This window comes from Papio anubis, chromosome 4, assembly GCF_008728515.1.
Source record: "Papio anubis isolate 15944 chromosome 4, Panubis1.0, whole genome shotgun sequence".
Taxonomy (NCBI): Eukaryota; Metazoa; Chordata; class Mammalia; order Primates; family Cercopithecidae; genus Papio; species Papio anubis.
The window spans coordinates 17,924,379-17,951,546 of record NC_044979.1 but is presented as its reverse complement, the minus strand read 5'-3'; the positions used below and the strand labels follow the sequence as shown (position 1 = coordinate 17,951,546).

The window sequence follows — 27,168 nt, the reverse complement described above, 5'->3', positions numbered from 1 at the left end:
TTTTTTTGGGGGGGAGGGGGATAGAGTTTCTCTCTTGTTACCCAGACTGGAGTGCAATGGCACGATCTCAGCTCGCTGCAACCTCCGCCTCCTGGGTTCAAGCAATTCTCCTGCCTCAGCCTCCTGAGTAGCTGGGATTACAGGCATACGTCACCATGCCCAGCTAATTTTGTATTTTTAGTGGAGACGGGGTTTCTCCCTGTTGGTCAGGCTGGTCCTGAACTCCTGACCTCAGGTGATCCACCTGCCTTGGCCTCCCAAAGTGCTGGGATTACAGGTGTGAGCCACTGCACTCAGCCTGAGCCATGGCGCCCAGCCCCTGAGCCACTGAGCCCAGCCTGGAGCTTTTAGTTGAATTTGGATAGCTTTCATTAAATTCCCCCCAACGTTTTGCTTAAGAAGAAACAAAGGTCCAGAGAGACATACCTGGAATCATATTGTTTTGTTGCTATTATTGTTGTTTTCGTGCTTTGAAGAGAGCAGTATTAGAATCATATTGTTACCTCCTAATAAAGGGGCTAGAACCTAGGGCCCCTGGTTTCAAATTAAGTCCTCAATTAACTCCTTGGTGAATCAGAGGCACACAAGAATATTCTATACATCTTTTTTTTTTTTTTTTTTGTCCTAAATAGTGGGTAAATAAATCAGGAGAAAGTTAGGGAAGGGGTCAATTAATGACTGGTTCTATTACAAACTAGTGGTGGTAAGTTTGACCTCTGGGGAGCGGATTGTTAGTTATCAAGGCAAGAGGAGCCATTGGTCATCCCCCCATTCCTGTTTGTAGCAACAGCCTAGGTCCCACAGTTTGGGACCTCCTTAAGGAATGGCTGTCACACTTCCAGCCGTGGGAACCGGGGACATAGGCCTGTTTTTGCTTCTCTCTCTTTCTCTTTTTTTTTTTTTTGAGACGGAGTGTCGCGGCCCAGGCTGGAGCGCAGTGGCCGGATCTCAGCTCACTGCAAGCTCCGCCTCCCGGGTTCACGCCATTCTCCTGTCTCAGCCTCCTGAGTAGCTAGGACTACAGGCGCCTGCCACCACGCCCGGCTAATTTTGTGTGTTTTTAGTAGAGACGGGGTTTCACCGTGTTAGCCAGGATGGTCTCCATGTCCAGACCTCGTGATCCGCCCGCCTCCGCCTCCCAAAGTGCTGGGATTACAGGCGTGAGCCACAGCGCCCGGCCCCTTGCTTCTCTTTCCTTAGTGCCCCTTCCCCTTATGATGCCCACAGACTGACCCTTGGGCAGATTTCTGTGGAAGCCTCTCACTCACATGGGGATAAAGCCTGTCTATACGTAGAGGTGACTGTGGTCCCTCAAGGCAGGCAGCTGCAAAAATCTCAAAGGACAGAGAAGATGGTTTAGAAGCAGTAACATGGGACCCTTGGAGGTCTCTGTGGGCTGATTTCCAAGCTCCACCCCTCTCCCCTTGGTCACAAGGCCACCCGACTTCAAGGTTACACAACATCCCCGCCTCCCAAACCTCACACCAAACTCCCTCCTATGTTTAGGGCTTTATTTGACCCCCTGCTCTAAGGCCTTATCTGGCCTTCCCTTCCTCTCCAGGGTAGCCACATGCTATGTGTGCCCCCGGTAATTTTTTTATTTCTTTTTTTTTTTTTCAGAGTCGCCCTCTGTCGCCCAGGCTGGAGTGCAGTGGTGCGATCCCGGCTCACTGTAACCTCCGCCTCCTGGATTCAAGCCATTCTCCTGCCTCAGCCTGCTGAGTAAGCTGGGACTACAGGCGTGCACCACCACACCCAGCTGATTTTTGTATTTTTAGTAGAGATGGGGTTTTACCACGTTGGCCAGGCTGGTCTTGAATGCCTGACCTCAAGTGATCCCCCTGCCTCGGCCTCCCAAAGTGCTGGGATTACAGGCGTGAGCCACGGCGCCCTGTCATTTCTTGCATGGCTTTGCCACACTTTGAAATTGCACATTTTGATTTCTTATCGAGGGTGTTTTTTAAAAAAATTGAAATTGCACATTTATGTGTTCCCATGTTGGGTCCCCATCATTACCTATTCAGCCAGTACAGGCAAGATATTTGTGTCCACTTTCCCAGGGTCCAGCACATTATCTAGCTTGATCAGTACATATTATTGAGGCTCGACAAATATGAGATTGGGCTCAATAAATATTTACTGGGCTCAATGAGTATTGTTGAATAAATGAATACGGGCTTTCCGGAGCCTTTCCCCAAGGTCCAACACAATTGCTGAATTAATGCAGCCGAGGACACAGCATCCAATTCCCCCATCCAACACCGCTCCCCAAACCCTCGCTGAAAAGGCGACCTGTGTTCAGAACGTGCCTTCATACTTTTCAGCCACGCTCTTTGGAATAATGAAAGATACGAAGAAGTCAGTGGGGAGACAGACGTGCGGAGGGGGACATAGAGGGTGCCTTTGCGTTTTGTTACCCGGGACCCAGGACTCAAGCGCAGGGTGGTCTCGGCCTGGGGTCGCCGTCCTCTTTAAGGGGCGGGTCCGGGGCTCTCCCGGAAGACCCTGGCTGCCCAGGCCTCTGTCACCGACCCTCTGCTCCCCGCGACCCTCACCGCCCAGCACCCAGCCCTCTGCCCCCCCAGGCCACCCTGTAACAGCCCAGCGGGTTCACCTTGCCCGCTGCCTAGACAGAGCCGATTTATCAAGACAGGGGAATTGCAATAGAGAAGGAGTAATTCACACAGATCCGGCTGCACAGGAGACGGGAGTTTTATTCTTACTCAAGTCAGTCTCCCCGAGCATTCGGGGAGCAGAGTTTTTAAGGACAACTTGGTGGGTGGGGGAAGGCCAATGAGTGGAGAGTGCTGACTGGTTGGGTCAGAGATGAAATATTAGGGTATTGAAGCTGTCCTCTTGCGCTAAGTTAGTTCCCGAGTGGGGGCCCAAGATCAGATGACCCGGTTTGTCGATCTGGGAGGTGTCAGTTGATCCATCAAGGGCAGGGTCTGCAAAATATCTTGAGCGCTGATCTTATGAGCAGTTTAGGGAGGGTCAGAATCTTGCAGCCTCCAGCTGCCGGACTCCTAAACCATACTTTTTAATCTTGTGGTTAATTTGTTAGTCCTACAAAGACAGTCTATTCCCCAGGCAAGAAGGAGGTTTGTTTTAAGAAAGGGCTGTTATCATCTTTGTTTTAAACTATAAAGTATAAACTAAGTTCCTCCCAAAGTTAGTTCAGCCTACGCCCAGGAATGAACAAGGACAGCTTGGAGGTTAGAAGGAAGATGGAGTTGGTTAGGTCAGATCTCTTTCATTATCTGTTGTAATTTTGCAATGGCGCTTTCAACCCAGTGGCCGAACCCGTCCCACTCATCTCCCGCGCCCCTCCCCTCCACCACAGCCCTCGGTGCCTGGGTTCCCTTCGCCTGCACCCCCGCCCGCCCCCGAGGCTCCGCCCCCGACGCGCCTCCTGCCCTCCACGCTCCGCCCCCAACGCTGCGCCCCGCCCTCCCGGCCCCCGCCGCGCCCGCGCTGTGGGCTGGTGCCCGCCTCCCCAGCTATCTCGCACTGGCCCCTGGACGAGCGGTGACCCTGCGGCTGCCCGGCCCCTGCCTCCGCCCGCGCGGCCCCGTCGCTCAGGTCGCGCGCGCCGGGGGCCTGGCTTCGCGTGGGTCCTGGCTCCTCCCGTTCCGCAGTTGGTGCGGTCTGACAGCCCCTTCCGTGCGGCTCGGCGCGGCCGGCGGGTGTCAGGCGGGGCGCGGGCCTCCGGCCTGAGGCCCTGCGAGGTGCGGGCGGGAACGGGGCGCGGAGCCGGCTCGGATGGGCAGCTCCGCCCGCGGGTGCAGGGCTGGGCTTCGGCTTCACCGCAGCCTCGCCTGAGCGGGCGCCCCTGAAGTGGAGGGCGGGCTGCTTGGGCCGCGGGCCTCGGGAGGATGGTGGCGCCCTGGCGCGTCTCCGTCAGGGTTTGCCTGTCGCACCTGAGGTGCTTCGAGCTCAGACAGGGACTCAGCCTCCTGAGGCCCTCCGAGTGTCCTCGCGATGCCAGGCTCTGCTGGCTTCTGCTGGGTACTTTGCCCAAGGTCGTCTCCGTGTGCGGGGACGTGGGTGAGGGGGCCACTGACGTCCTGGGTCGGCAAAGGGTCCGCTGCAGCGCAGCGGCCGGCGCGGGGCTCGCTGAGAGCCTCCCCCGAGCGGGACCTCTGGGCGGCGTCTTCCTGCATCTCCGCCTCTGGCTTCGCGCCGGCGCTCTGTTGGTGAAATTCTTCCCTCTCCTTCTCCTCTACCCCTTCACCTACCTGGCTCCCAGCGTCTCCACCCTCTGGCTCCACCTGCTTCTGAAAGCCACCGAGACCTCAGGCCCAACCTACATCAAACTGGGCCAGTGGGCCAGCACCCGGCGCGATCTGTTTTCCGAGGCTTTCTGTGCCCAGTTTTCCAAGCTGCATGTCCGAGTGACCCCCCACCCGTGGGCTCACACTGAGCGCTTCCTTCGGCAGGCTTTTGGGGAGGACTGGGGGAGCATCCTCTCTTTTGAGAACCGGGAACCTGTGGGCTCAGGCTGCGTGGCCCAGGTGTACAAAGCATACGCCAACACTGCCTTCCTGGAGACTGACAGCGTCCAGAGACTTGGCAGGGCCTCCTGTCTGCCGCCCTTCCCAGATGCTGGGGCAGTCGGGGGCCTGAGAGAGCTCTTTGGATACCTTGGAAATGGCCGGAAACCTCCAGGAAATCTCGCAGACCAGTCGTTTCTAGAAAGGCTGCTCCTCCCTAAAGCTGACCTGGTTGGATCAAACGCAGGGGTGTCTCAGGCTCAGGTCCCTGGCCACCAACTTGAGCCAGGTCACCTCATCCCCGTGGCAGTGAAAGTAAGTGCTCTGAGAGCTCACAGCTCACCTCTCCACTGAGCTTTCCCAGATCAGAAACACCCACCATGCAAATCGCCCCCACGTTTATTTCTATTTGCCTTACCAATATCTGAGAGCTTATTTCATGCAAGCTGTTTCATTTATTGGCTTGAAGTGGCGCTGTGAATAATCTGATAGAGGAAAATGAACTGGGTCTGGAGTGAACTAGCTGCTTGGAAGTCAGGACCACATTCTCTTTCCTTTGATGAGGCTCTTCCTTGGATGGTGGGACCCAGCCCTGGCTGCGTAAAATGTGTCCAGCGGATTTCTCCTCCAGTCTCACGGTTCCTCTTTCCGACAGGTGTTACACCCTGGCCTACTCGCTCAGGTGCATATGGACCTGCTGCTGATGAAGATTGGCAGCCGAGTCCTCGGACTTTTGCCAGGCATCAAGTGGCTTAGCTTGCCTGAGATTGTGGAGGAATTTGAGAAGCTGATGGTCCAACAGGTGAGTTCTCCTCCCCTCAGCTGTAACTAGCACCTAACATAGTTCTTGCCATTAGCTGCTGCTTAGTAAATGTTGAATGAATAATTTTCCGGTATGTCATAGCTCATGTGATGTGTTAGAGCTGGTAACACTAGCTGATAAAACAGAGAACACCCAAATCTCAGTGGCTTAATGCAACGAGTTAAGTTTTTGCTTATATCAAAGTTCTGGCCGAGAGTGGTGGCTCATGTGTGTAATCCTAGTGCTTTGGGAGGCTGAGGCGGGTTGATCACTTGAGGCCAGGAGTTCGAGATCAACCTGGCCAATATGGTGTAACACTGTCTCTACTAAAAATACAAAAATTAGCTGGGCGTGGTGGTACATGCCTGTATTCCCAGCTACTCAGGAGACTGAGGCATGAGAATTGCTTGAACCTGAGACGGAGGTTGCAGGGAGCTGAGATCGCGCCACTGCACTCCAGCCTGGGCGACAGAGCGAAACTCCATCTCAAAAGAAAAATAAAAACAAAAAACAGGCCGGGCGCGGTGGCTCAAGCCTGTAATCCCAGCACTTTGGGAGGCCGAGACGGGCGGATCACAAGGTCAGGAGATCGAGACAATCCTGGCTAACACGGTAAAACCCCGTCTCTACTAATAAATACAAAAAACTAGCCGGGCGCAGTGGCGGGCGCCTGTAGTCCCAGCTACTCGGGAGGCTGAGGCAGGAGAATGGCGTGAACCCGGGAGGCGGAGCTTGCAGTGAGCTGAGATCCGGCCACAGCACTCCAGCCTGGGCGGCAGAGCGAGACTCCGTCTCAAAAAAAAAAACAAAAAAAACAAACAAAAAAAACAAAACAAAAATAAAAACAAAAAACAAAGTTCTATCCAGGTGAACTGAGGCAGAGAAAGGGAGCTCTTTATTTTATTGTTTTAAAAATAGAGACAGGGTCTTGCTATGTTGCCCAGGCTGATCTTGAACTCCTGGGCTCAAGCCATTCTCCCTCCTCCGCCTTCCAAAGTGCTGAGATAACAGACCTAAGCCACCGTGCCCGGTCAAGAGAGGAAGCTCTACTCCCTAGTTTCAGGGGACTCAATTTCTTCCCAAGTTTGGCACTGCCTCCTTCAACATGTGTCATCTGGGGTCAGCGTGGATTGAAGGGAGAGGCCATGCAGGGTCACATAAGAGATTTTGTGGCCAGGCCTGGAAGTGGCAAACATCGCTTCTTCCCCATTCACTGATCAGAGCTTTAACCGCATGGGCCCAGTGTTAACTGTGAGCTTGGGAAACACCATCTTCCTTTGTGCCAGGGAGGAAAAGGAAATGATTCTGGTGGAGAGCATCTAGCATTATTTCTGCCATAATCACTGACTCCAGAGTGAGAAAATAATTAGCAAAGTCACACACTGTGCCTTTGTTCTGCTTTGATTCCAGGGCAAACTGAGTCAACAAGGACCTCCTTCATGCTCAGGGCCCTTGGGACATTTGTATAAGGATACAGACTTAGCAAACACACTGAGAGTTGGGGCTCCACGTAGGCACCTGTTGGCTCCTAGTTGGGTAGTGCAGAAATTGGCAGGTTTTCAGAAGCAACCTGCCAAGTCTTTGTTTAGAGCCTCTGATTTAAGATTTTAAGTCCTAGGGATTCATTCTAATGTTCAGAAAGTCTCTTAGTCTGTTCGGACAGAATACCATAAACTAAGTAGCTTACAAACAACAGAAATGTATTTCTTGAGGTTCTGGAGGCTGAAAATTCTAGATCAAGGCATCGGCAGATTTGGTGTCTGGTGAGGCCTCACTTTCTGGTTCATAATTGGCACCTTCTGTGTCATCACATGGTGGAAGGGGTAAGGGATCTGTCTTGGGTCCCTTGTGTAAAGGTGCTAATCCATTCATGCAGGCTCTGCTCTCATGACCTAATCACCTCCTAAAGGCCTCATCTCCTAATACCATCACCTTAGGGCTTAGCATTTCAACACAGGAATTTTGGGGGGACACAAACATTCATAGCTACAGAGCAATGTAATTTGATAATAAAAGCAAATTAAAACAGAGAAAATGGCATCAATTCCAACAACCATCTCTGCATTAATTCCTCTCAATCTTCCCACTCATCTGAGTTTCAGTTCCCCTTGCAGAAGTCTGACAGACATCATGTGGTTCCATCACTTCAAACTCATGTCTCTGAATTATACCCCATTTGCCTTAAAAAATCAGCTCTTCCTACTAAGCCTCTCTCCATCTGTCAGTAGTCCCATCACGTTCCTAGGCTGGAAACCTTAGAGTTGTGGGTCTGGATATAGTGTGTGAGTGTCTCTCCATTCATTTATAAGTTTATGTAATAGTGACTAAAATCTCTGTTAGGGCTGGGTGCGGTGGCTCATGCATGTAATCTCAGGACTTTGGGAGGCTGAGGTGGCTGGATTGCTTGAGGATAGGAGTTTGAGACCAGTTTGGGCAACATGGTGAAACCTCATCTCTACTAAAAATACAAAAAATTAGCCAGGCATGGTGGTGCTTGCCTGTAGCCCAGCTACTCAGGAGGCTGAGGTGGGAGAATCGCTTGAATCTGGGAGGCAGAGTTTGCAGTGAACCATGATCACGCCACTGCACTCCAGCCTGGGTGACAGAGGGAGACCCCATCTAAAAAAAAAACAAAAACCAAACTCTGTTAGAAGCTGGTAAACAAAGAAAACAAGTGAGCTTTCCTATCCTTAAGAAAGACAGTCAGGGCCAGGCACAGTGGCTTACACCTGTAATCCTAGCACTTTGGGAGGCAGTGGCAGGTGGATCACTTGAAGTCAGGAGTTCAAGACCAGCCTGGCCAACATGGTGAAACACTGTCTCTACTAAAAATACAAAAATTAGCCGGGCATGGTGGCACACACCTGTAATCCCAGCTACTCGAGGGGCTGAGGCAGGAGAATCACTTGAACCCGGGAGGCGGAGGTTGCAGTGAGCCAAGATCATGCTTTTGCACTCCAGGCTGGGCAACAGAGCAAGCCTCCATCTAAAAAAAAAAAAAGAAAGACAGTTAGCCCTCTGTCCATGGGTTGTGTATCCCTGGATTCAATAAAAAATGTAGTTAGGTATATGATAGTTGCATCTGTATTGAACATGTACAGACTTTTTTTTTCTTGCATTATTCCCTTAACAATGCAGTTTAACAATGATTTACAGAGTGTTTAGGTTGTGTTAGGTATTATAAATAATCTAGAGATGATTTAAAGTATGTGGGAGGATATGCATAGGTTATATGCAAATACTATGCAATTTTAAGTCACGGACTGAGCCATCTGGTATCTGAGGGAGGCCCTGGAAGCAATGAACCTGAGCCTGGCTGAACCTGAGCATGGTTCAGCAGGGCTCGGAGGAGGACGTGGTTGCTGTCCTTGGCTTGAGCTGCGTATTGAAAGGTGACTGGTGTTTGCAGTTGGACCAAGTGGGGGAATAACATTCCAATCAGAGGCAGTAAAGAAGCCAGAGGAGAGCTGGGGGTGTTAGCCACTCTGGGATGTCGAGCACTCTGTGGAGTTGGGTGAGGCCAGGTCTTGGGTGGTAAAAGGAAGGGGAAGGTGCCATGAGAGATGGACCTGGACAGAGAAGTAGGGGCTAAATCATGACCCACCTGGATGCCATTCTAAGGAGTGCAGACTTCACCATGCAGGTGATGGATCGGAGGGGAAGGATGGGTCAAGGAGCACACCCAAGGCACCTCTGTTTGAGCTCAGGTGACGGGATCTGAGGGCATGTGCCTTGGGAATGGCATTGTGGGAGAGGGACTGATCTAAGGGCGGTGAGGTCTGCAGACTTGATGGCACTGGGCCGTTGCTGTGCACGGACGGGAAGAGAGAAGGCGTGATCTGGGGACTCAAAGGTGACTGAATGTGTGGGGATGGTGAAGGGAAATTCCATTTAGATGTTGAGCTTCAGGGTCTCTGGGCTCCCACCGGGCCACATCCAGGTGTCATTGGATATGTCACTCTGGAGGCTGGCATTGAGGTCTGACCTGGGGATCAAGGTGCTGTCAGAGGAGGCACCGGCTGAGGGCTTGGTGGATGTCAAGGGGGCACACACGCTGACTTCAGTCAGGAGAAAGGACATCAGCTCCTGGGGGTACAGGAGACCCGGCCAAGACAGGACAGTGAGAGGCAGCAGGGATGCCGGGAGAGTGAAGGGCAGGTGCCAGAGAAAGAGCCACCACGAAGAGCCAGGTCAGCAGCAGCACCAGCCCTGGATGCCCACAGAGGTTGATGATAAACCTGGAACTGGTCCTTTGGGTCTGTTGAGTGGTGGCTGGGGAGAGTAGCGGTGGCAATGTTGATGCGGTGGGTGGAGAGCTGCTGTGAGACGGGGAGCCCTGTGTGGAAGTGGCTACAGCATGCTGGCCCTCATGGAAAGAGAGGGCTGGGGGCTGGGCCTAGAGAAGCCAGATCCCAGGGAGACGGAGAAGGGACCCGTGGGCTGGTGTGAAGCAGACGGGTGGCAAGGGCGAGAGTAGCGGAGAAGCAGTACAGCCCAAAGCCCACTAGGGCACCTGCTGTCTGCAGCCTCCAGGAATTCACACAGAGATCTGGGATTGTTGGGGCAGGCTGTAGCCCACGAATTTTGCCTCCTGAGTTTCTGGACAAGTCCTGTGGGGCAAGCTGGTGGGGAAGGTGGGGTGGATCTCATGACTTGCCGGCTCCTTGGCATTGCAGATGTCAGTGTGACTGTGCCCAGACTAGCCCTCCTTTCTGTTCATTTCTCTGTAGATCGACCTGCGTTATGAAGCTCAGAATCTAGAACACTTCCAGGTCAACTTCCAGAATGTGAAAGCTGTCAAGTTCCCCACCCCTCTGCGCCCCTTTGTCACCAGGGAAGTCTTGGTGGAAACGTATGAAGTAAGAGTGGTGGCTTTGCCTGGCCATACCTTTCGCTTGCCTCTTGCAGTGGGGTCGTCTCCAGCCCACAGAAAGGCTTCAGTCTGGAGAGAGGATGGGATTTGTGTGGTAACATTGTGAGGAGCTGGGACGTGTTGGCCTCGGGGGAGGGGAGGCAGTGTTGTAGTGAGGTAGCTGAGAGCACTGGGTGTGGCCCGACCTCCTAGATTTGAAAATCTACTCTCCCGTTTTATTAGCTAGTGACCTGCCTTACAGGATTGTCTCAGGAGTAAATGACACACTGAATGCAAAACGAGGAGCTGGGCACAGAGAAAGTGCTGAACAACCTTGTGTCATCTCACTTGCCCTAGCTATCCTCTACTCTAGTTCAGCCTTCTCTCTCTTTTTTTTTGTTTTTGAGACAGAGTCTCACTCTGAAGCCCAGGCTAGAGTGCAGTGGCATGATCTCAGTTCACTGCAACCTCCGCCTCCCAGGTTCAAGTGATTCTCGTGCCTCAGCCTCCCAAGTAGCTGGGATTACAGGTGCGTGCCACCACACCTGGCTAATTTTTGTATTTTTTAGTAGAGATGGAGTTTTGCCACGTTGGCCAGGCTGGTCTTGAACTCCTGACCTCAAGTGATCTGCCCGCCTCGGCCTCCCAAAGTGCTGGGATTACAGGCGTGAGCCACTGCACCCAGCCCAGCCTCCTCTTTACAGATGGTGATGTGAGATTCAGGGAATCTCATGAACATGACGTGAACCACGCAGTGTTCCTAGCTGTGTGAACTTGAGCAAGCTGCTTAACTTCTCTGGGCTTTGATGCCTTCATTTGTTAATTAGGGATAACAAGATCTATCTCCATGGGTTGTTTTGACAATTTTTTTTTTTTTTTGAGACAAGGTCTTGCTCTCTTGCCCAGGCTGTGGTACAGTGGCATGATCTCGGCTCACTGCAGCCTCCACCTCCTGGGCTCAAGTGATCCTTCCACCTCAGCCTCCCAAGTAGCTGGGACTATAGGCACAAGCCACCATGTCTGACTAATTTTTGTATTTTTTTGTAGAGCCTGGGTTTCACCCTGTTGCCTAGGCTGGTCTCAAACTCCCGAGTTCAAGTGATCCTCCTGCCTTGGTTTCCCAAAGTGCTAGGATTATAGGTGTTAGCCACCGCACCTGGCTACTTTTTTTTTTTTTTTTTTTGTAGAGATGGGGTCTCCTTATATTGCCCAGATCCCGACTGGCTGATTCTTGCCCAGAAACCAATTCTCTGATGCCCGCCCCTATTGTTTCAGGACATCACATCTCTTATCTTCAGTAGCAGGATTGATAAGTTTCCTTTCCAGTAAACCTATGTGACTTGTCATCCTTCTGATAGCTGTTATAGGAGGGAATGTAAAGAAGTTCAAACCAATGTGTGGATGACAGATTTTTGTTTTGTTTTGTTTGAGACAGAGTCCCTGTCACTCAGGCTAGAGTGCAGTGGCGCAGTCTCAGCTCACTGAAGCTGTGACTTTCCGAGCTGAGGTGGTTCTTCCACCTCAGCCTCTTGAGTAGCTGGGACCACAGTTGTGCACCACCACCCATGGCTAATTTTTGTATTTTTTGTAGAGATGGGGTTTTACCATGTTGTCTGGGCTGGTCTTGAATCCCTGGGCCAAGCGATCCACCCACGTTGGCCTCCCAAGGTGCTAGGATTACAGGTGTGAGCCACTGCACATGGCTGAATGACAGATGGGTTCTAGGAAAGGAAGAACTCTTTGGGTTACTTCCTAATCAGTGAGAAGGCAGTGCTGTAGTGCCACGTGGGAGGAGGAGCCGGCATCACAGGCTGGCTGGGATTAAGCTGTTCTCTCCCTGGTCTGTCTGAAGGAGAGTGTGCCTGTGTCCAGTTATCAGCAGGCAGGAATTCCTGTGGACTTGAAGAGGAAGATCGCACGGCTGGGGATCAACATGCTCCTGAAGATGGTGAGCTCATGGCTGGAGCGGGCTCAGGCCCAGCATGTGGTCAGCTTGCAGATGGGGAGTGGGCTGGGACTCTGGCTATCTGGGTGGGAAGGAGAGCCAAGCAGCAAGCTGCCAGGTTGAGAAAGTCTGGTCTAGAAAGAGTGGAGGCTACCATAAATGGCCATATGTCCATGGTGTCTGTGAAGCACTTTTTTTTTTTTTTCCTTTTTTAAGATAGGGTCTTATTCTGTTGCCCAGGCTGGAGTACAGTGGGAAAATCTCCACGCACTACAGCCTCAACCTCTTGGGCTCAGGTGATCCTCCCTCCTCACTCCTCAGCCTCCTGAGTAGCTGGGACTACAAACATGAGCCACCAACCCTGGCTAATTTTAAAAATTGTTTTGTAGGGGCAGGGTCTCACTATGTTGTCCAGGGGAGTCTTGAACTCCTGGGCCCAAGTGATTCTCCCACCTTGGCCTCCCTCCCAAAGTGTTGGGATTACAGGCATGAGCCACTGTGCCCAGCCTCTTAAGTACTTCGTCAGTGGCTCAGGCTCTGTGTGCTGTGGGCAGAAGGGTGACCATGACCCAGTTCTGCCAACATTGCCTGTAGTTTAGCGAACAGCTGAGACAATATCATATTTTAAATGCTGCTTTGCTCATTTGTTCAGCACATGTTTATTGAGCACCTGTTAGGTGCCAAGCACTGAATTAAGGGCTGGGATTACAGTAGTGAGCAAAATAGACACAATTACAATGCTCATGACATACTGTTCCTTGGGAAGACAGGCTACGACTAAGTCACTGATTTATAGGGATAGGTGCAGGGTGCCAAAGGGTCATTTCGGAGGGGCTTATGCTAACCCAGGGATTCACTCAGGAAGTGGCTCCATCTTGGCTGCAGTGTGAAGGTCTAGGTGTCACTGCATAAGGACAGGTGGCAGGGAGTTGTCCAGAGAGAACAGCTTTTGCCGAGGCCTGGGTGAGCTACTGCATGATGCCCTTGGAGAGATGAAAGCACTTAGTATGGCTTGCAAGAGAGTCTGAAGGAGGAGCAGTGATTGCTGAGGCTGAGGAGGTGAAAGGGGCCTGATCACAAAGGGTCTAGTAAATATATGAAAGAGTTTGGACTTTAATCCAAGGGCAGATAAGTTCATTTTGAAGCTTTTTGCCCTTAACTTTAAAAAATTGAATTCCAATAATATTTAAATATAAGGTACTCAGATCTTAAATGATGCTTAGTGAATTTTTAAAAAGCATCCCAGTGCCCAGATTAGGACATAGGAGAGTTTTGGCTGGGCGCAGTGGCTCATGCCTGTAATCCCAGCACTTCAGGAGGCTGAGGCGGGGAGATTGCTTGAGCCCAGGGGTTTGAGACCAGCCTGAGCAACATTTCGAAACCCTGTCACTACAAAAAAAAAAAAAAAATTAGCACCAAAAATACAAAAACTACCACCATGAGGTGGTGGTAGTCCCAGCTACTCGGGAGACTGAGGCAGGGGAATTGCTTGAACCCAGGAGGCAGAGATTGCAGTGAGCTGAGATCACGGCACTGCACTCCAGCCTGGCGACAGAGCTCCATCTAAAAAAACAAAAACAAAAACAAAAAACCATAAAAAGACATAGGAGGTTTTTATGCTGAGGAATGCCCTAATGTCACAACCTCATGTCCGCTTCATGGAGTTGGAGCGGGAGGGTGAGACGAGAGTCAGGGGAGCCAGAAGGTAGATTTTGATTCTTGGACATTTGAACATGTTCAAGTGTTTCCACCTCCTAAGAACTCTTGGTAGGTTTTGTCTTTCCTGTATCTACCAGCGAGGATTCTGAAGGCCCCCCAGCTGAAGAAGGGCCTGGCTGCATCAGGAGGGCATTCTTTGTTTCACAAAGGCCAGAGCCGTGTTTACAACAGGGTGGTTTTGTCTACCAGGGGACACCTGGTGATGTCTGGAGACATTCTTGGTTGTTATAGTTGGGGGTCGGGGGTGCTACTGGCACCTGCTGGGAAGAAGCCAGGAGCTTACCACCCCAGAGTGCAGGGACGGCCGTCCCCACCCCCAGCAATAGACTGAGAAACCCTGGGCTGGAGGGATGGAGAAACTTACAGGCACAGGGACAGGATTTGATGGTGCTTCCATGGGAAACTTTCTATTTCCTTGTGAACTAAGAGGGGCCATTGTTCTCTGCTGAGAGTAGGATGCAGAGGGTTGTGGGAGAGGAGGTTTAAAGAGAATAGAGAGGTTTGAAACTGCTGCCCTGGGACTAGAAAGAGCTACTTGGAAAATGTGGATGGTGGTCAGGAGGGGCAAGCCATGTTGGTGTGGGAGAGGCAGAGGGGTATTTTGCCTATTTGCAGTGTAGCCTGGGGGTTAGGAGCTGGGAGCCCAGAGCAGGATTTGTTTTGAGTTCAAATCTCAGCTTCCAGCTTACTAGCTCGGGGCAGAGAGGAGTGTCTGGGGCAAGTTACTTAACCTTTGTCCTCAGGCTTCTTATCTTTCAAAAGAGGATAAGAAGTGCCTTCCTCATAGGGTCTGCATGATGGTTAAAGGAGTGGAAATTCCTAAGAAGCCACAGTGAGTCCTAAGCCACGCTAGTTATGGCTGCCTTTATTGGTAGTAATTGTGACCCAGCATTGTTAGCAGCCCCCATGCAGGACCAAAGGAAGAAGATCTTAGATTGTTGGGGGTCTGGTCTTTCTGGTGGTTGGGACGGAGGACAGTGGTTGAAGGGATGGATGACAGGAATGGGCGACAGGGTCGAGGTGGATAGGGAGGAAGAATACCTAGGTCTCAGAGGCAAGGAATCATGGTAGCGAAGACCCAGGCATGTGGTGAGAGCTGGAGAATGAATTGAGGAGTCAGAGATGGAGCCGTGGGTGGAGGCACATTTGGAGTCCCTGCAGCAGGGTCGCTCAGAACAGGTGGAGTCCTGCAGGCTGACAGCACGCACGCACGTGCAGAAGGCTGAGAGCCGTTGCAGGGGTAGGCTCAGGTGACTCCTCTCCAACCCCAACTCCAGTCCATCCCAGGGCCTGTGGGATGGGGAGTCAGCAGCTCCCACCCCTCTGGCTCCTGGAGAAGCAGGATTGTTGAGGCACACCTAGGTTTCAATTCAGTAGTTGCAGTTAGAACCTAGTGGCAAGAGGACTTTGTCCACAGGAACAGGGCTCCAAGGGGCACAAGAGGAATGTAGCCAGGGGAGAAGCAGCATGAAGCAGCACCAGGAGAGGAGAGAGGATGAGAGGGCTCCAGTTTTGGGGTCAGGATCAGGGCATGAGACCTTGGATGGAGCTGAAGGCAAGGTTCCAGAAGATTCAGAAACTTAAAAAAAAACAAACAAACTGAATTACAGCAACATTCTATAAAGTGCATAGATCTTAAATTATGCTCAGTGAAAATTTAAAAGTATACCAGGCCAGGCCAGGCCAGGCATGATGGCTCACTCCTGTAATCCCAGCACTTTGGGAGGCTGAGGCGGGCAGATCACTTGAGGTCAGGAGTTGAGACCAGCCTGGCCAACGTGGTGAAACCCGTCTCTACTAAAACTACAAAAAATTAGCCAGGTGTGGTGGTGCCTGCCTGTAGTCCCAGCTACTTGGGAGGCTGAGGCAGGAGAATCGCTTGAACCCAAGAAGTGGAGGTTGCAATGAGCTGAGATCAGACCATTATACTCTAGCCTGGGCAACAGAGTGAGACTCAGTCTCAGAAAGAAAAAAAAAAAGTATACCAGGGCCAAGATTAGTGACCTACTTAGGAGGCGCTAGCCTTGCTGGAGGGTCAGCCCAGCCTTTGGTGACCATGTCCTGCAGGTGTGCAGGTTCCAGCCCCCTAAGTCCCAGGATTTTCACATGGGTAGCAGCTTCCCTTATCCCTACCAAAGCTACAATCTGGATTAGGACAGTCCTTTCATGGTCTGCCGCCATGAGGGATGGGGTCTATGGCCTGGATCTACAGGGAGGAGGGATCCACGGTGCTTGGGGCCCCGTGTCAGCTGGAAGCAGTCCCGAGAGCCCATCCACCAGCAGCTGTTCAGCTCCTGCCTTGGTCTCTCCTCTCATCTCCTGTGGAAGGATTGCTGGGGTTTCTCTGACCTCTGAGATGACTGATTATTGGAGGCTGATTCCTGTTCCACAAGCCATGCCTGAATCCAACACAATCCCTGGGGGTTGCTGTCCAGTTTAGCAGGTTCAAAGCTGTGTCCTTCCTGCTCCTCCAATTCTGCATGCCAGTATGTCCTGAGAACTGTGTCCTCCTCCACAGAAGGGCTCCGTGTGCATGTGGCTGCTAGTGGCACTCGCTCTCACACCTCACTGATGTGGACAGGTTGAAGTAATGGAGGGAAAGTCTGATTTATGAGCTGTTTTTAAAGAAATGCAATTCTATGAGTTTTAAGAACATAGAGGTTTGGGGAAAATCTATTTTTTTTTTTTCTTTTTTTGAGATGGAATCTTGCTCAGTCGCCTAGGCTGGAGTGCAATGGTGCGATCTTGGCTCACTGCAAGCTCTGCCTCCCGGGTTCATGACATTCTCCTGCCTCAGCCTCCCGAGTAGCTGGGACCACAGGCACCCGCCACCGTGCCCGGCTAATTTTTTTTTGTATTTTTAGTAGAGACGGGGTTTCACCATGTTAGCCAGGATGGTCTCAATCTCCTGACCTCGTGATCCACCCGCCTCGGCCTCCCAAAGTGCTGGGATTACAGGCATGAGCCACCGCGCCCGGCCGAAAGTCTTTAATAAGTAGCTAATTATTTTAGTTAGAATATTAATGATTCAACTCATAAAGTAAAAATAAGGCATTTCAAATGCAGTTTGGCCTTAGGCTTTTTATTTTATTTATTTTTATTATATATTTTTTGAGACGGAGTCTCGCTCTGTTGCCCAGACTGGAGTGCAGTGGCATGATCTCGGCTCACTCCAACCTCTGCCTCCCAGGTTCAAACCATTCTCCTGCCCTGCCTCTACTTGGTAGCTGGGATTTACAGGCATGTGCCACCACGCCCAGCTAATTTTTGTATTTTTAGTAGAGGCAAGGTTTCACCTTGTTGGCCAGGCTGGTCTTTAACTCCTGACCTCAAGTGATCCACCCACCTCAGTCTCCCAAAGTGCTGGGATTACAGGCGTGAGCCACCACACCCAGCCTTATTTATTTATTTTTACAAGGCGGGGTCCTGCTGTGTCACCCAGGCTGGAGTGCAGTGGCATGATCATAGCTCTTGAACTATGATCTTGAACTTGAGTAATCTTGAACTCCTGGGCTCAAGTGACCCTCCTTCATTGGCCTCCCAAAGTGCTGGGATTATAGGTGTAAAGCCACTGAGACCAGCCCCTTTATAATCTTTTTAAAATGCTTTGAAAATAATTTTTATTTTGAAACTTTAACTTAGCTCATCCTGTACAAATTCTGAGTTGACATCTAAACAAGAAAGGTCTTGGCCGGGCGCGGTGGCTCAAGCCTGTAATCCCAGCACTTTGGGAGGCCGAGACGGGCGGATCACGAGGTCAGGAGATCGAGACCATCCTGGCTAACACGGTGAAACCCCGTCTCTATTAAGAAATACAAAAAAAAAAACTAGCCGGGCGAGGTGGCGGGCGCCTGTAGTCCCAGCTACTCGGGAGGCTGAGGCCGGAGAATGGCGTGAACCCGGGAGGCGGAGCTTGCAGTGAGCTGAGATCCGGCCACTGCACTCCAGCCTGGGCGACAGAGCGAGACTCCGTCTCAAAAAAAAAAAAAAAAAAAAAAAAAAGAAAGGTCTTTAGGACGTGCACCTCTTTGTGGCTGATAGATTGCTGGGAATTTATTGTCACCCAGCAACTTTCTTTCTGTGTGGCTTGGTGGTGCTCTAGGGGTGACTCACTCATGAGCAGTGTGATCTCCTTCCAGATATTTGTGGATAACTTTGTGCATGCGGACCTTCACCCTGGAAACATCCTGGTCCAGGGTGCCGACAGCCTGTCCTCGAGTCGGGAGGCGCAGCTGCAGCAGGCGGACGTCTGTGACACTCTGGTGGTGGCCGTGCCATCTTCCCTGTGCCCACTGCGACTGGTGCTGCTGGATGCTGGCATTGTGGCGGAGCTGCAGGCCTCCGACCTGAGGAATTTCCGGGCAGTTTTCATGGCTGTGGTGATGGGGCAGGTGAGACTCACTGGGACCACAGAAGTTGGGGTGAATTTTTTTAAATTAAAAAAGTTGGTGAGGCATGGTGTCTCAGACCTGTAATCCTAGCACTTTGGAAGCCTGAGGCGGGAGGATTGCTTGAGCCCAGGAGTTCAAGGCCAGCCCGAGCAACATAGTGAGACCCTGTCTCTATAAAAAATAAGAAAATAGGCCAGGCACAGTGGCTCATGCCTGTAATCTCAGCACTTTGGGAGGCCAGGGCGGGTGGATCACTTGAGGTCAGGAGTTCGAGTCCAGCCTGGCCAACATGGTCTCTACAAAAATACAAAATTAGCCGGGCATGGTGGCGTGCGCCTGTAATCCCAGCTACTTAGGAGGCTGAGGTAGGAGAATCGCTTGAACTCCAGGGGGCAGAGGTTACAGTGAGCTGAGATCAGGCCACTTCACTCCAGCCTGGGTGAAAGAGTGAGACTCCATTTCAAAAAAAAAGGAAAAGAAAAAGCCAGGCTTGGTGGTGTGCACCTGTGTCCCAGCTACTTGGGAGGCTGAGGTGAGAGAATCGCTTGAGCTCAGGAGTTCAAGGCTGTGGTGAACTAGGATTGCACTGCTCTCCAGCCAGGGTGACAGAGAGAGACCTTGTTTTTATTTTAAAGTTTCAAAAAATTAATGGAGATGGGGTCTTGCTATATTGTGCAGGCTGCCTTGGGCTCAAGCCATCCTCCCATCTCAGCCTCCTGAGTAGCTAGGACTACAGGCTGGGTGGAGGGCAAATTTTTTGTACTCTGGGGAATGCCTCTGTCTCTGTCTTTTTTTTTTTGAGACAGAGTCTCACTCTGTCACCCAGGCTGGAGTGCCGTGGCGTGATCTCGGCTCACTGCAACCTTCACCTCCTGGATTCAAGCAATTCTCCTGCTATGCCTCCTGAGTAGCAGGGATTACAGGCACATGCCACTATGCCTGGCTACTTTTTGTATTTTTAGTAGAGATGGGGTTTCACCATGTTGGCCAGGCTGATCTCGAACTCCTGACCTCAGGTGATCCGCCTGCCTCAGCTTCCCAAAGTGCTGGGATTACAGGTGTGAGCCACTGCACCCGGCCGGAATGTCTCTGTCTTGACACAGGACAGGTCTCATTAGCCCAGTCATTCTTATCAATGCTCACACTTGCCAGCCTGCCGGAAACGAGTGGAGGGAGGCAGGAGGACAGGAGGCTAGGCTGCCCTTACGGGGCTTTCTGTTAGCAGGTGTTGGGTGCGAATCAGGCCAGTTCTGAGTGGCAAATGGTTTGGGACCATGGGAATAAACAAGTGCTGTTTCGTGTTAGTAATTTCTGGTCCTTCTCCAGCAAACATCCAGCTGGTCACCAGGAACGCTGGCTTCTTGACCAGATTATGGCTGCCCTTGGTGTGTGCTACCTGCTTCAAGGTGGCAGGCTGGTGAGATGCGACAGCATAGAGAACACAGCCTCTAAGTGGGGCACAGCATGCTGGCACGTCCGATGTGGGGACATGAGTAGTTTTTGCAGCCTCCTCAGAATTTTGTAATTCTGAGGGGCTGCAGTGGTTGAGAATGATTATTCAGAGAAAAGGCATTCGGCAAGGCCTCTGCAGAGTCAAGTGAAAGGACTACATTGAGGGTGACTGTGAGGAGGTGCTCTGGCCAGCTGGCAAGGAATTCTCCAGCAAGAAGAATGCTGGAAAAAAGAGAACTGTGTTTTTTTTGTTTTTTTAAAAAAATTAATTAATTAATTAGTTTTTTGAGATGGAATCTCACTCTGTCACCTGGGCTGGAATGCAGTGGCACAATCTCAGCTCACTGCAACCTCTACCTCTCAGGTTCAAGTAATTCTCCTGCCTCAGCCTCCCAGGTAGCTGGGATTACAGGCGTCTACCACCACGCCCGGCTAATTTTTGTATTTTTAGCAGAGATGGGGTTTCACCATGTTGGTCAGGCTGCCTTGAACTCCTGACCACAGGTGATCCACCTGCCTCGGCCTCCCAAAATGTTGGGATTAAAACAGCAAAATGCAGGACAGTCCCCGCCTCCGAGAGGGCAAATCCAAAGCTGCGGCCTGAAGTTGGTTTGAAAGTGTCCCCTGGGCCAAGGTTAAGCACTGAGGTGCAGTGCAGCAGGAGTGGGGGCATTCCTCCCTGTGGGTTTGGGCAAAGGGAAAACGTCACAGCCTGAGGAGGAAGAGCCAAAAGCAAGATGCCAGAAAAGTCAGGGTGGAGCTGCTGAGATGAGAAAGACGCTTGGGCACCGCGTCCAGGTTTATGCTCGCTCCACTCCAAGTCCCTTTTCTTTTGCATCTTTCAGGGCCAGAGAGTGGCTGAGCTGATCCTGCATCATGCCCGGGCCAGCGAGTGCAGGGATGTGGAGGGGTTCAAAACCGAGATGGCCACGCTGGTGACCCAGGCCAGGAAGAACACCATCACCCTGGAGAAGGTGGGCAGGTTACTTGCGGAACAGGGGCTGGGGTGTCCATACCTGGCCTGGGGCAGAGCAGATCCTGGGTCTAAGGGAGATCTCTTTATGAGGGGTGTGAGTGTTAAAGCAAAAAAAGAGCCACCCCACATCTTCCAGGCATGAGGAGGCCCGATGAAGTTCCTGGTGCTCAAGGGGGCCTCCTTGTGCAGTGCCACTTAGGAGGCTGCAGCTCCTTCCTCATCCAGGGTCACTGTTCATTTGGGGACAGCCAAGCACACAGGGAGGGAGGACTGTGGTCTCCAAGCAGCCAAATGATGTGCCCAATGCTCATGTCCCTTATTTAAACCCAAGCCAGAGCCTGCTTTGTATTTTACACACAGTTCTAGCAAATGTGACTGTTTTATCCCCAAGTTCATGGCCACATTAATAGGAATGGGTCAGACAAGGAGTGGCCACTGGCACGCTGGCCCTGCTGATCTAGTCTATCCAGGTGTGATTATTTTTTTAAATTTTTTTGAGACAGAGTCTTGCTGTGTCACCCAAGTTGGAGTGTAGTGGTGCGATCTTGGCTCACTGCAACCTCCACCTCCCAGGTTCAAGGAAATTCTCCTGCCTCTGGCTCCTGAGTAGCTGGGACTACAGGCATCCGCTACCACGTCTGGCTAATTTTTATATTTTTAGTAGAAATGGGGTTTCACCATGTTGGCCAGGCTGGTCTCGAACTCCTGACCTCAAGTGATCCTCCCGCCTTGGCCTCCCAAAGTGCTAGGATTATAGGCAGGTGTGATTTTTGTGGTTGCTTCAGGGATGGGATGGGTGGGGCTCAAAAGCTTGTCCTCCAAAGGCCTCTGTGACCGAGTCTTGAGGTGGGAGTTGGGCTTGTGCTGGAGGAGTCCTTTCCAAGTTTGTCAGATGGTCCCTTTTGCGCTCACTGATGTATGTATTCCCTGGCGGGGGAGTGGGGTGGGATCCTGGGGCTGAGAGTGTGTGGGTGGTGGGAAAGAATCGGTTCTGGAAGGCTCTGTGGTCTGCATTAGCCTTTATTTTGTTTTTCCAGCTTCATGTGTCCAGCCTTCTCTCCAGTGTCTTTAAGTTGCTGATGACTCACAAGGTGAGGGCCAGTCAGAGAGGAGGTCTCTGGGGAAGGTGGGACGGGGCAGGGTGGGAGGGGAGGACACAGGGTAGTGGGAAGTGCTTCTATTATATGTTGTTTTTTTTTTTTTGAGACACAGTCTCACTCTGTTGCCCAGGCTCGAGTGCAGTGGCACAATCTCGGCTGACTGCAGCCTCTGCTTCCCGGGTTCCAGTGAGTTTCTTGCCTCAGTCTCCTGAGTAGCTGGGATTACAGGCACGCACCTCCGCGCCTGGCTAATTTTTGTATTTTTAGTAGAGACTGGATTTCACCATATTGGCCAGGCTGGTCTCAAACTCCTGACCTCAGGTGATCCACCCTTCTCAGCCTCCCAAAGTGTTGGGATTACAGGCATGAGCCACTGCGTCCGGCCTATTATATATTTTGAAGGCATTTTTAGTAACAAGCCATTTGCAACAAGTGCTTTGTAGCACAGTTAGTCTGTGTATCTGTCAAGTCGGTGCAGTCTAAGTATCTGTGACATTTAAATGTAGAAAAGTGTATTTTAAAATGTAGAAACAGCCTCTACCTCTGGCTTTTCATGTCTTTCCCTCCTTGGTTCACATTCTTGATGCTTGTGTTAATGTAAATCATGCTTAGCTCTTTCCTGGTGGAATGAAGTCCTGGGGTCCAGGGTCCACTCGAGAGGGTCATGCCTCGTATCCTGGTGCTTTCAGAGACCCTAGCGGGACTGTTGTGGCCCCTGCCTGGCTGCTGCAGTCTATTAGAGGGAGCCGGCCTCATGGTTCATCTTAGCCTGTGCCCTGGCTCTGTTGCCTTGTCATGGAGCCTAGTCTCGGGCACTCTTTAAACTAAGGCTGCTGGCCAGGGGCAAGCAGTGTTGAAGGTGGAGAAGGGAGGACCTTGTCGGAAGATGGCCCTTTCCATTGCATCTGTTGAGGGTCTACATTCCAAGAAGGAAACATTACGTGGAAATGGCAGCAGCTGGCAAGAATAATAACACAGAAGTAAGAGCCAGAAAGGAGCTTTGTGTCTGCTCTGGCCCCTTCATCCTGCAGTGGGTATGCTGGAGGACAGGTGGGCAGCTCATCTGGTCGACCTCACAGCAGAGCCAGGGTTTGTCATAGGACCCAGGACCCAGGCCAGGTGCTGGCTCTGCTGCTCCCACAGTGCTCTGCAATAGCCATGTGCTTGGGACTCAACTGAGATACAGACCGAAGGGTCCCTCAGGACTGACGAGAGCAGTTAGGGCCCCCAGGAGTGATGGGAGCAGTTAGGGCTGCCACTGGTGTGTGTGTGAAGCTCACCATCTGGGAAAGGCCAGGTGCTTTCCACACACCTCAGCTCAATCTCAGGACAGTCCCACAGGCGGGTAGGAGCCCCACGGTTTTGTCCCCACCAGGAGACGGAGGACAGAGGTTAAGTAACTATCCATGTCCTGTGCATGGTGAAGCCACAGTCTGGACCCCTGTCTCTCTAACTCCAGAGCTTGGGCTGGCTTTGTTGGTGGGGTTTTTTGTTTGTTTTTAGTTTTTGGTGAAAAACTTTTTTATGCTTTCTAAAACTTTGGCAAAGTTCCGTCGTAAAAACAGCTTAAGTGTTGCCTTAGTCTTAGGGGAGAGCCTCAACCATTGCTAGCGAGTGGCTCAGGGAGGAACAGGAATGGATGTGCACTCTTGGGAGCTGAGAGCACGGGGCCTGGAGCAGGCGGAAAGGCTCACGTCAGCCCCTTCGCCCAGCAGCGCTGACCTGTGCCAGCAGTTCTCAGCCCGCAGAGGCCATGGTGATTGTACTTACAGGGCTGTGCTGTGGCCCCCTCTGCTTGCCCTGTGGTACCGCCCTTAGCTATATGACATCTATTAGTATCCAGTTTATCCCCTCAGTGTTCCAAGAGGCAGGCACCAAAGCTGAGAGGCCGAGCAGCTCACCTGTGGCCACATGGGCTGAGCCCCCGCCTGCTGCTGGGTCCTCCTGCCTCCGTGGCTCACTCTGAACATCTGCTCCCCACATAGTTTGGGGCATGGTGGGTGAGGGGCCTTGAGTGTTTGTTGCTGCTGTTCCTAGGATGGAAGAGCAGACAGAGGGTCTAGGGCAGCTACTGCATTCTAAGCACTTCACTAGGCACTTAAGTTTGAAAACATTTACAAATTTTTCATTGTGATGAAAAACACAGAAAATTTACCCCCCAACCCTCTCCAGATGCATAGTATAGCATTGTGCAAATTGACTAGCTCCCCATTCCCCTCTCCACCCAGCCCTGGGAACCACCATGCTGTTTTATGTTTCCATGATTTTGGCTACTCTAGATATTTCATATAAGCGGAATTATACAGTATATTGTCCTTTTGTGATTGGCTTGTTTTACTCAGTATAGTGTCCCCAGGTTTCATCCATGTTGTAACATGTGACAGGATTTCCTTTTGAGACAGAGTCTCACTCTTTCGCCCAGGCTGGAGTGCAGTGGTGCAATCTTGGCTCACTGCAACCTCTGCTTCCTGGGTTCAAGCGATTCTCGTGCCTCAGCCTCCCAAGTAACTGGGATTACAGGCACCCGCCACCATGCCCAGCTAATTTTTGTATTTTTAGTAGAGATGGGGCTTTGCCATGTTGGCCAGGCTGGTCTCGAACTCCTGACCTCAGGTGATGCGCCTGCCTCGGCCTCCCGAAGTGCTGGGATGACAGGTGTGAGCCCCCGCGCCCGGCCTGTTACTCTGTTGATGTTCACTGGGTTGTTTCCACTGCTCGGTTGTAGTGAATAACGCTGCAGTGAACATGAATGTGTAAATACCTTTCCAAGATCCTACTTTCAAATTTTAGAAAAGTTTTAAAAATGTTTAATGTAGCCAGTAAGGTCTATAAATTGTATTCTGGCTTTCCAATTTTTAAACATATACCCCAAAATGGGTTTTCTGGATCCTATGGTATGTTTTTAGTTTTTGAGGAACTTCCATAGGAGCTGTACCATTTTATATGCCCACCAACAGTACAGAAGGGGTCGTTTCTCTCATCCTCACCAACAGTTGTCATTTTGTTTTGTTTTTCGTGGCCATCCTAATGGGTGTGAGGTGATGTCTCATTGTGGTTTTGATTGCATTTCTCTTTTTTTTTTTTTTTTTTGAGACGGAGTCTTGCTCTGTTGCCCAGGCTGGAGTGCAGTGGCGCAATCTCGGCTCACTGCAAGCTCCGCCTCCCGGGTTCACGCCATTCTCCTGCCTCAGCCTCTCGAGTAGCTGGGACTACAGGCGCCCGCCGCTGCGCCCGGCTAATTTTTTCTATTTTTAGTAGAGACGGGGTTTCACCATGGTCTCGATCTCCTGACCTTGTGATCCACCCGCCTTGGCCTCCCAAAGTGCTGGGATTACAGGCGTGAGCCACCGCGCCCGGCCTTGATTGCATTTCTCTACTGATTCATGATGTTGAACATCTTTTCATATGCCAGTTGGCCATTTATATAATATATCTTCCTTAGAAGAAATATCTATTCAGGTAGCACTTAATTTTTAAAAATAAAGTATTTGACAGTAACATAGAGGTAAAGGAATCCAATCCACACCAAGAACCCACCACCCAGCTTCAGAATGAAAGCATTCCCAGAGATGTTGGAGCCCTGGGTTCCCAGCCGGACCAGAGCCTGTGTGGCCAGTCCGCCAGGCTGGAACTCCACAAGCTGCTCCTGGGCTCCACATGCTGCTGCTTCTGGATCAGCCCAACCCCTGACAACCTTTCAGCCCTTAATGGAGACAAATACTTTTAAATTTCTAACAAAGAATATTTCCCATGATTCAACCTTCCATTTCCTGACCTTCTGTCCACTTAAAAAGCAGATTCCTGTTCTTCTAGGTTTAAATCTGGCTCTATTCCTCCTCACTCAGTGGCCTTGAGCAAGTCATTGAACCTCTCTGAGCCACAGCTGCTTTCTCTATAGAATGGGGATAATGATGATACTTTTGAAGAACAGTTGAATAATCCATGTCAATTGCTATTACTACTAATCTGGCTCTGAAGGGATAGCTGTACCCTGTTTGAGCAGTCAATTGTGTATTGTCTCTTATTTGTTTTTTATTTTTTTGAGATGCAGTTTCACTCTCTTGCCCAGACTGGAGTGCAGTGGTGCAATCTCGGCTCACTGCAAGCTCCACCTCCTGGGTTCACGCCATTCTCCTGCCTCAGCTTCCCGAGTCGCTGGGACCACAGGTGCCCGCCACCATGCCCGGCTAATTTTTTTGTATTTTTAGTAGAGACAGGGTTTCACTGTGTTAGCCAGGATGGTGTCGATCTCCTGACCTCATGATCCACTCACCTTGGCCTCCCAAAGTGCTGGGATCACAGGCATGAGCCACCGCGCTTAGCCTGTGTGTTGTCTCTTAAAAAGGCTATTGTAGACCAGCTGACGTGGCTCCTGCCTCTAATCTCAGCACTTGGAGCGGCCAAGGTGGGAGGATTCCTTGGGGCCAGGAGTTCGAGATCAGCCTCGTCAACATTGCAAGACCCTCTGTTTACAAAAGAGTCCCAGTCTCAGGAGGCTGAGGCAGAAGGATCCCTTAAGTCCAGGGGCTTAAGGCTGCAGTGAGCTGTGATCTTGCCAGTGCACTCCAGCCTAGGTGACAGTGAGACCCTGTCTATAAAATACATACATACATACATACATACAGGTTACCATAGGTTTTGAAGAATGACTTGTATTTAAATGTATAGTGTCTGGGATGTGTGTGAAAGATTTATTTGGTCATTCATTCATACGCACAAATGGACACAAACCTAGAAAAGTATATTCTGCACCCCTACATTTTTCCTTAGTGTGTCCAGTAGATGGGAGGCTGGGCGAGTAGATGAGATGGTTGGGGAGATGATGCGGTAGAGAACAGAATGTCAGGTAGATGGTAAACATCCCGTGGGCAGGTCTGAGGGGGGCTGAGAGTGGATAGCAAGGTGATTATCCAGGACACACGTCCCTGTATCAGTAGGTTCCGAGATGAACTGTTCTGTTTTTCTGTTCCAGGTAAAGCTTGAGAGCAACTTTGCCTCCATTGTATTTGCCATCATGGTGTTGGAGGGGCTTGGCCGCTCGCTGGACCCCAAACTGGACATCCTGGAGGCAGCGAAGCCCTTCCTCCTCACAGGCCCAGTGTGCCCTCCGTGATGGGGCAGTGGCCTGTGTGGGCCTTTGTCAAGAGCTGGAGGCCACTTCCAAGAGCCTCTCCTATGGCAGCTGGGATGTTTAAAATTGGGACACCAATTTCAAATGTGACCCTCCAGTGGTAGAAGGCACATCATGGCTTCCTCCGCTTGGTTTGAGGGTCTGTTCAAAAGCTTTGGGCCAATTAGGGAGTAAAAGGAGGGAAGGGGCCTATCCATTCCATTGTGGAAGCTGGGCCAGGTGCCAGGGACACTCTCCTTCAGGGAAAATGTTCTGTGTAGGAGGACGAATAAATTTATTTTGTTTTCCTGTTTTTCTCTTTTCTTGA

General features: G+C 51.1%; 1 protein-coding gene across 4 annotated transcripts; it reads left to right on the top strand.

Moving 5' to 3' along the window:
- The first annotated feature begins 3,493 nt into the window (after positions 1-3,493).
- On the top strand, positions 3,494-27,151 carry ADCK2 (aarF domain containing kinase 2). Of its 4 annotated transcripts, XM_003896683.4 has the most exons (8): positions 3,494-4,808; positions 5,149-5,295; positions 10,026-10,154; positions 12,000-12,095; positions 17,951-18,202; positions 20,500-20,628; positions 21,668-21,721; positions 26,703-27,151. In XM_003896683.4, the coding sequence occupies exons 1-8, from the start codon at positions 3,876-3,878 to the stop codon at positions 26,841-26,843; spliced, it is 1,881 nt and encodes a 626-aa protein (XP_003896732.2). In that variant the 5' UTR covers positions 3,494-3,875; the 3' UTR covers positions 26,844-27,151. The 4 variants fall into 4 exon arrangements, with proteins under 4 accessions (XP_003896732.2, XP_009202242.2, XP_021792036.2 ...); XM_009203978.3 differs by lacking the exon at positions 10,026-10,154 and having other exon boundaries at positions 3,736-4,808; XM_021936344.2 differs by lacking the exon at positions 12,000-12,095 and having other exon boundaries at positions 3,736-4,808.
- The last annotated feature ends 17 nt before the right edge of the window (positions 27,152-27,168 follow it).

Coding starts and splice junctions, on each gene's coding strand:
- ADCK2 (XM_003896683.4), top strand. CDS start 3,876: ATGGTGGCGCCCTGGCGCGTCTCCGTCAGGGTTTGCCTGTCGCACCTG. Junction 4,809..5,148: donor TCATCCCCGTGGCAGTGAAA/GTAAGTGCTCTG, acceptor TCTTTCCGACAG/GTGTTACACCCTGGCCTACT. Junction 18,203..20,499: donor TGGCTGTGGTGATGGGGCAG/GTGAGACTCACT, acceptor TGCATCTTTCAG/GGCCAGAGAGTGGCTGAGCT.